The sequence below is a fragment of the Orussus abietinus genome, unplaced genomic scaffold, assembly GCF_000612105.2.
Source record: "Orussus abietinus isolate OABI.00-Male unplaced genomic scaffold, Oabi_2.0 scaffold50, whole genome shotgun sequence".
In the NCBI taxonomy this organism is placed as follows: Eukaryota; Metazoa; Arthropoda; class Insecta; order Hymenoptera; family Orussidae; genus Orussus; species Orussus abietinus.
The window spans coordinates 89601-98484 of record NW_019394232.1 but is presented as its reverse complement, the minus strand read 5'-3'; the positions used below and the strand labels follow the sequence as shown (position 1 = coordinate 98484).

General features: G+C 40.8%; 1 protein-coding gene across 2 annotated transcripts; it reads right to left on the bottom strand.

Moving 5' to 3' along the window:
- Positions 1 to 270: 270 nt before the first annotated feature.
- Positions 271 to 7232, bottom strand: LOC105702826 (venom allergen 5.02). Of its 2 annotated transcripts, XM_012430711.2 has the most exons (7): positions 5685 to 7232; positions 2343 to 2464; positions 2050 to 2131; positions 1687 to 1847; positions 1415 to 1515; positions 1243 to 1337; positions 271 to 646 (listed from the first exon to the last, which is right to left on the bottom strand). In XM_012430711.2, the coding sequence occupies exons 1-7, from the start codon at positions 5794 to 5796 to the stop codon at positions 597 to 599; spliced, it is 723 nt and encodes a 240-aa protein (XP_012286134.1). In that variant the 5' UTR covers positions 5797 to 7232; the 3' UTR covers positions 271 to 596. The 2 variants fall into 2 exon arrangements, with proteins under 2 accessions (XP_012286134.1, XP_012286125.1); XM_012430702.2 differs by having other exon boundaries at positions 271 to 1337.
- Between the last annotated feature and the right edge of the window lie 1652 nt (positions 7233 to 8884).

The window sequence follows — 8884 nt, the reverse complement described above, 5'->3', positions numbered from 1 at the left end:
TAGAATTATCCGCCCGACATTCGCCTCGAAATATTACTCGCAAATGTAGGCTTTGACCGTTTCAATATTTCCTGCCGGGAATATCAACTTGCTGGCAATTAATATTCCGGTATGCATTAAATGCGCCTCGTTAGAACGTATACAATTCTTATCTTTATCTCCACGGGCAGCAATTGTTGCCGCGGTATAAATATTTAATTCCATCGTGTTTGCATAATTTCATTAACTTTACCATAATTTATGAATTAAAAATCACCTCAGCGCAGACGTGATAAACAGGGTAGAGTTAAGTAACAATTACCACGTGACGTTGTCATTAAATCTTTTTAAATAATAATAGATACTAATGGACTAGAAGCGTTTACGATCGCTGCAAAACATAATCTTAGGATTCTATTACAACGAGCGATCGCAATTCCTAACCTAACCTAATTCTATCAATTCGCGTCGTATCTTCCTTTGCTTGGAGGGAATTCCTTGGCAGGGAATACGTCGACATTCTTGGAGTGTTTCGAGCTAATTGCTGTCATAATCCTCTTCCATGACAGGCCCTGTCAAGTACAGGTTTGACAGTGATCGACTGGAACCCCGGAACTTTAGCCGTATGCACATAATGCACCCAAGTGATAGAATCCGTCTCTTGCGGCTAAAAAAATAATATATCTCGGATATTAAAAAATATTTAACAACAATCCTAATTAAATAATCAACTACTGGGAGCGGTATCTACGGTGTAATTAATTCTGGGCATGGAAACAATGTCAGAATTAAATGAATGATGGACTTTCAAGGAGGGGGCTGTTTTGTTCTTTATGGGGTAATTAGTCCGACTGTATGAAGGAGGAATTTTTATGCGACCAAGGGGGAATGGAAAATTATTTGAGAAGTTTATCGCGATATGGGATATCGCGTGCAATCTAAACCATCGCAAGTTCTATTTCTCAAACGATCAAGTCCCACCTAAAGGGGCTATTGACACGAAACCGAAATTACTGTAAACGTTATCGGTGGATTTTAACGTGAGCTTCGGGGAGGTTTGCGACTAAAATATTCCCATAAAAGCGGACGGACCATGTCGTTAATGAATGTTTATAACGAAGGGAATACCGGTCGCGATAGACCGGAGAAAAGAATATGCTAATTGCGTAACGGAGCTCTCAGGAGGAAAATATTTCACCGGCGAGAAGTCTCGAACACGTGGACATGTGAAATTAATCTTGACCGTATGGCTTGGATACTTACAACAAAGCCCGGAGTACTTGTTCGAGTAAGACATTCCATATCGATTGCAGGCTGGTTGTCCGGAATGATAAGGTTGATATCCAAGGACGTTTCCACTGAAATTAAAAATCTTTCTAGTGCATTCCGATTTTTAAATTGTAAACGAGATGGGACACTTTGTTTATAATTTTACCTGGGGCCGTAATTGCAGACGTAATTCTTGGTGTAACCTCGGGCAGGGTCGTAGTAAAAAGAGTATCCACAGCCCAGTAGATATGTGTCACCCCATACAAGCTAGAGACATACAAGAGAATAAATGAATACAATACATGGAGGAATCTCGAGGGTATGAAATACTTATTTTTAGAGCAGTCAATTTAGATAGTTATCCCTGAAAATCAACTAAATCTCTAATTAATTCTGCTCATCCCTTTTCCCTCATTTTCATATATCAATCTGACAAACCTGAGTGTAATGGCCGGTTGCTCTGCTGAATCCTGTGTGATAATGTTGCACCTCGTTGAACCATCCAGATATTTGTCGCCTCCAATTAGGTTCCGAGTCGTAAGGTCCAGGAGGCCTCGTGGTCCATGTTCTTGCTATATTTTGACCCACCGCGAATCTTCCTGAAATATTTCATATCTATGAACTTCAAGTATGATGTTTGAACTCCAGGTATAAAATAAATTAATAATTCAAAATAATCGAAACAGATGAGAAAAAAATTAGTATGTATGACAGTGAGGGGTGTAATGAAGTTTCATACAAAAAATAAGACGAGAGATTTATCGCACTGCAGATTTTTTATTAGCAGTAAAAAATACATACGGACATTCCTGGATGTGTCATGGGATTCTTTGCATTGATCTGCCCATCTTTGCGCAGCTGCAGCCAATTCGTCGTCCCAAATCTGAAATTGAAAAATCCATGACCTCTCCAATTTCCGAAATCCTCGAGAAAAGTGTATCGATACATTTTGCCACGTTTAAGATTTATTGAGATCGTGTTTCATCAATTTTCTATTTATTGGGATTATGTTTTATTAATTTCCGGGGAAGGTCGGAATGCAAATGAGGGACCTATTAGCCCTTTTCAAGAAAGATCAGGAAAGTTGCAATCACCAGTTCCATCATATTCGCGGCTCCAGGTTGGCCGTGGATTTGCCCCAGGGCAACCAGCTGTCGAAGACGATTGTGCTCGTCAAGGATGCTCTGTTTGTCTTGACATGTCAATCCTCCGGCGCCTGAAAATAATAACCAGACATTTCATATCCTGCGACCCTCGTCGCGGTCAAGTCGCCGATACGTTCGCCACTTTGTAGACTTTTAGTTTCCGACTTTCGAGCCGATCGATAGAAGGAAAAAAAATGCATAAATTATTTCCGCACCTTCCAAGATTAATCCTGGGACTCTTGACGAGTTTGAAAATGGGGAAAATGGGGAAATTCCCTATTGCAGACTCGAAAGCCCGAAGACGAGGCGTCTTTCCGGTCACGTGCGACATAAATTCTGCATTTTGTCGCCCCGTGTCTCGTATCTCCGGCGAGATTTCCGTCGGGATTGGCAGGGAGGTGCGGAATTGCCGCATTGTTTGCCGAATAGAGGAACGAACGAAGTAGGGCTGTTTTGAATGTACATACAGGCGCGCGTGATCCGATTGCAAATAACGAATGAGCCAGATGCCGAGCAATTCCGCTGGCCGATGTACTAGAACGAGCTCCGCGAATTTACATCCCCGATAGCTCTTCTAGTTCGCACCCTACGCGTTCGAACGTTTTTAGATTTACACCGAGGAAGCCCAATTTCCCCCTCCGCAGAAATTTCTTCCAGCGACTCGTCACTGATAACCCATTGCGGCCGAAGGTACGCGGTTAGTTTCCGGTCGACGGTCGATCGGAGACGACCATTTTGAGGTTAGGCCTGGGTTAGTCTATATAGGGAAAAAATTTCTAATACGCTCATTTATCGGAATATTATTTTCCAAATTTATTAAATTTTCCAAAGTCCATCACTCAAAAGAATTAAATTAGTGCGTTTGAAATTCTCACGAACATCGATTAACGCTTCTTTCTGAGGGTATTATTTTCCAAGGTTATTAAATTTTTGCAATAAAATCATGGTCAAAATCACGCTCATTTATCGGAATATTATTTTCCAAGTTTATTAAATTTTCCAAGGTCCATTACTTAAGAAGGTTAAATTAGTGCGTTTGAAATTCTCACGATCATCGATTAACGCTTTTTTCTGAGGGTATTATTTTCGAGGGTTATTAAATTTTTGCAATAAAATCATGGTTAATTCTTATTCAACATTTACGATTCCGGATCACGGTGGCCGGAAAAGTCATAAACTTAGAGTAAATCCTGGCAGGTCAGGGAGGGATCAGTTCCCATGAATCTACAATAGGTTTATCCCCGGAATGATCGCATCGTTAGTCTCTTGCCAAGCCCCTCTCATTTCCGGGCAAAATGATGTTTTCAGATGTACATGTCAGTTCAGGCCGCGTATAATGGCTTCGGTCGTTTTACTTTTTCAATAGCTCGGGACGAATAGAGGGCTGGTTAATAATCAATCGATCCTTCGGCCGAAACGGCCAGATTCGACACTTTACATCCAGGCATCTACCTTACTCTACGAGCCATTAACTCTAATTGTTCGATTAGGTTGTCGATTTTTTTCAAGCCCTGGGAACGTCTGTTCTTGATTGGCAATTCCGTAATTTCAGTAATTAGCTTTAAAGAAATCATCTCGACGGTATACGTTTAAAAAGTGGGATGCATTAACTGCGATTATTAATTCCAGTGGCAATTTCTTTTTTTGTTTTTGCAACGTTTTCGATTTAGAAATCACATCATCGATAATTCCGCAATTCCACGCGTGAGTTTCTCTGAAACAGCGTTTAGCACTCCACCTCCGGGAATTTACTTTTGATGCGTGCTTCTCTCTCTCTCTCTTTTTTTTTTTTTAACATTTCCCTGATTCCAGATAGCAATTTTTTGAAATAGTATTTCGCCCCCAACACCCATGGAAACTCGTTGCATTAACTCGCGTCGATTGACCGATCTCCCCTCAAATTTCGCAATTTCTGCAATTGGAAAAATTCAACCCCGAAATAAGGTTACGTTTGGCTGGGACGAACAAATAAAATCGAAAATTTCCCGAAAGCCTGCAAAGTAGTCGCCAGTTTTCACCGTTTAATCCTCGATAGACAAGCTGAATATTTTTTCACCGTCGAAAAAATGGATTGTTCTCTCAAAACGATTTTTTTATTTTTCTTATGCAGTGTTTCCTTTTTTTTCTCTGTGAAAGAGACTTTTTTATTGCACAACACAGTCGATTGAGATACCAATGAGCTTGTCACATTTGGAATTCCAGTTCCGTCACGCACACATCCTGAATTATATTCCTATCAATGAAGTCTCAAAGGCCGATGCGTACAATGTGGAGGGGAAAATCGATATCAATTACATTGTATTCAAGTGACTCTGTACTCGATCCATTGAGCACCCATTGTTGCTCCCTCACGCGTGGTGCACTGCAAAAGCCACGTGGTCAATAACAGTCGCCGGTCTTTTGTGTCTAATGTCGACGAATAATTGTACAAGTGAACACTGCAAAGTGTTCCAGTTTATTTATTTCCCCCTTAACAAGCTAATTGCAAATTTTCGTAATTCCCGTCGAACAATTAGAAATAAATTTTTGTAAACGTTCAAAATTCTTTCCTAAATAAATCTTAATAATCGGCATTTAATAACATGAGACGAGTCCTAAAAGTTGCATTAATAGTACAAAAATTCTTCAAGTATAAGGAATTTTATCAGGACTAAGTTTAGTTAATGTAAAAGTGAAGTTTGAAAAAAAATTCAAAATGTTTAAACATCACGCACGTCTCGGCTTGATAACAATCGGAATTGAATAAATAAGTTATACGGAACTTGAAATCCCGATGGCACAGGCACGTGTTAAATTGTTTATAAACAATAGGGAGCAACTTCAAGATACGGCATGTTCCGATTTGCCTTAAGGAATTGAATTTTCATCATCGATTATGGAAAATGTGAGGAAAAGTTCGAGGTTGAAATAAAAAGAGTTAACAATTACGGTCGTTGAGGCTATTTAGGGTAAACAATTTGCGGGATTGGCAAGCTGGATGCCCTCAGTTGAATCAGAAGATTTATATGAAAATTAATCATCGGTATAAAAAACTGGTTACCCTCAATTACCCGCGAGGTGAATTTACATGGAATAAATCATTTTTAGCACCAAAAAACCAATCATTTTCAAATCAATTTTTTAAATCATCGATATTAAATTAAGCGTTTATCCAGCTCACAAGGAAACGAATCTTTTCCATCCTCCGACGTGACGCCATTTTTTAATGAAATTGTTTTTTCCTGAGAAATCGGACAATTCCTCCTCGCTGTAATTAAAATCCTCTAGAAACGACCTTTTTCCGATACTTACGAAGCATGGTTTTCCCCACACAGGCGGCGCATTCGTCAATGAGAGCGAAAATTCCAGCGACGACCAGAAGCGCCCATCTTCTTGCGCGTCCCTTATGCAGCGCGGCCGCCATCTTGGATCCGGCGTTAGGGTTCGTTTCTTCTCTGAAATATGAGAAATCGGCACAAAAACAGGGACCGGCACGGAGACACACGTACGATCGGGACCCAGGTTGAGATTTAATAGGGATTTCGAACTTTTGGGCGAGCTTTTAAAGCCGTATCGACATGGAAAGTACGCGAACCGGTCCCCGAGCAGTGGCGAACTCATAGTCGGCCACGCGACTCCCACGGTTTTTATATATTCCGTGTAACACGCCTTGATGTGTGGATGTCAAGGTAATTACCGGCGAGATCGGGAAAAGGTAGTGGGAGGACATTGGCAGGGAGTCTTTTGACAGAACCGAGGCAATAACAGCGCGTGTCAACGAGGATGACCCTCATTTACCGATTGGCTTTCCAAGTGACCAAAATACCTTTGAGAAATTCCCTTCCTTCGGAAATCATTTAATAACACTGCTATCGTTAGTTACAGAGTTGCTGGGTTGTCCTACGAGATTTCCAATTAACTTTTGCAATTAACTAGTGGAGGGATGGGACGATGTGATCAACGGACAGGATAAATTCACTTAATAATAAAACATTTCTTTAGCGGTAAATTTTTTATTGTCGTGTACAGGAGATTTTCCCGGTCGCAGGGGTAATTAATCGTGTCAACTCCTGAAAATACGTAGTCATTGAACAATGTCTAAATCGTGCGGTCGCGACTTGCGAACAATCAACGGGAATACTCGAGACAGTACGTCATCCGCCGGAAACGAGCCGTTATTACAGAATTCTGATATAGATCGATCAAAGTATCTCAAAGAGCCTTTGATACTCGGTACCAAAGATCGAATCAAAACGGGTACTCGGGTACGGATTTGCACACGAGTTGGTCGACATTAGTTAACGCGTACCGTAACGGGCATTAATATTGACATTACGTGTCTCTTGACTTCCGGCGCTATTGATACATGGGTGTATCCCGGGGCTCATATGGCTCGTTCTCTTCCTCTCTCCCTCTCGGCACATAATTAATGAATATTAAATTCGGCCGCTCGAGGGTCACGACCGAAACTCCGATTAATCGCGCCTCCTTACCGGCAAGGTCTTGCAATTACTTAGCTTCAAATTATTCAATCCAATTTATTAGCTGAACAAAGGCCGCCAAGGGAGAGTTTCGCGAGCGTCGCTCGGTCGGCCATCTTGAATAGAGGGACACTTGGGATGAAGAAGGGTGTTTTCGACAAAATAAATGCCGACTGATCGGTCAATTAGAAAAGTCACTTTTCCTGGCATCTGTGTATTTATTTCTTAAACTGTTTTGAAGATTTTTAAGGGTTATTTGAGGATCGGGAAGGAAAAGATCGACGATATCGAAGGTTTTCAAGTACCTTTAAAGGTACCTGGTTTTGAGGTACATTCTAAAATGCCTCGGGTACTTTTACTAAAGGTTTTCGGGTACCTTTTAGAGGTCTTCATGTACCTTTAAAAAGTATCTGATTTGCAGGTACATACTGAAATGCCTCGGGTACTTTTACTAAAGGTCCTCAGGTACCTTTAAATAGTATCTGAAAGGGTATCTGAGTTCAAAAGTACCTGAATCAGGTACTTTTTGCTGGAGGTACCTGAAGTAAAAAGGTACCTGATTCAGGTACTTTTTGCAAGAGGTACCTGAGTGCAAAAGTACCTGAATTAGGTACTTTTTTAAAAAGTACCTGAATCAGGTACTTTTCACTTCAGGTACCTGAGTCCGAAAGTACCTGAATCAGGTACTTTTTTAAAAGGTACCTGATTCAGGTACTTTTTGCAAGAGGTACCTGAGTGCAAAAGTACCTGAATCAGGTACTTTTTTAAAAAGTACCTAATTCAGGTACTTTTTGACTCAGGTACCTGAAGTAAAAAGTACCTGATTCAGGTACTTTTTTAAAAAGTACCTAATTCAGGTACTTTTGCACTCAGGTACCCGAAGTAAAAAGTACCTGATTCAGGTACTTTTTTAAAAAGTACCTAATTCAGGTACTTTTGCACTCAGGTACTTTTTTAAAAAGTACCTAATTCAGGTACTTTTGCACTCAGGTACTTTTTTAAAAAGTACCTAATTCAGGTACTTTTTGACTCAGGTACCTCCAGCAAAAAGTACCTGATTCAGGTACTTTAGAACTCGGATACCCTTTCAGATAGTATTTAAAGGTACCTAAGGAACTTTAGTAAAAGTACCCGAGGTATTTCAGTATGTACCTAAAAATCAGATACTTTTTAAAGGTACTTGAAGACCTCTAAAAAGTACCTGAAAACCATTAGTCAACGTACCTGAAACATTGTCAAGGATACCTGAAAATTAAGTACTTTTAAAGCGGTAATAACGATGAAACTGTGAGGATGTTGAGAGAAAGTTTCGTGAACGTCGCTCGGTCCATCTTCTTGAATCCAGCGCCACCAAGAGACGCTTCGGACGAAGGAGGACGTTTTCGCCAAATGATTGCCACTTACTCCGTGAACTTGGTAAGTACATCTACCGGTTACATTATTTCGCAGGTTTCGAAAGCAGCGACGACGATGAATCTACGATGATACCACGGAAGGGCCACTGGAAGGGGAAAAAAGAACCTGAGGAAGGAAGCAGTACTTGATTAGTTTTCCTCGGGTGCACTTGCGGTCGAGTACCCGGAATTGATAAAATTACCGTGAAACACTCCCTGGAAAGTCCACCCTTAGAGTAGTCCCCTCGTTGAAGTTCCAGGAGTTTCAGAAAAGCTGAAAAAAGGAGATATTAGAAAAAATCCTCCCCCTCGGAGAATTTTCTTACCGCATCGTTATTCGTCCTCTCCTTCACTTCCTTTTTTTTTTTAATCACTTCTTTCAGCCCGGTCGAACAAATTGTGCTTCACAATTTTTCAGCCAGCTTCACGGAGTTCCAGTCGATCGCGGCCTCCATTTTGACGAGGTAAAGAGCTTTTCATTCGAGCTTTTTATCCTCCTTCCTCCATATTATCCTCGAGATGCGCTTAAAAGGAATCGACCTGCATGGAGAACTTTTAGCTTCTAATTAATCTTACGGCTACCGGAAGAGCATCGGCGAAAGCGTTTTATCCGCAGAATTGTATTTCCCATCTACCT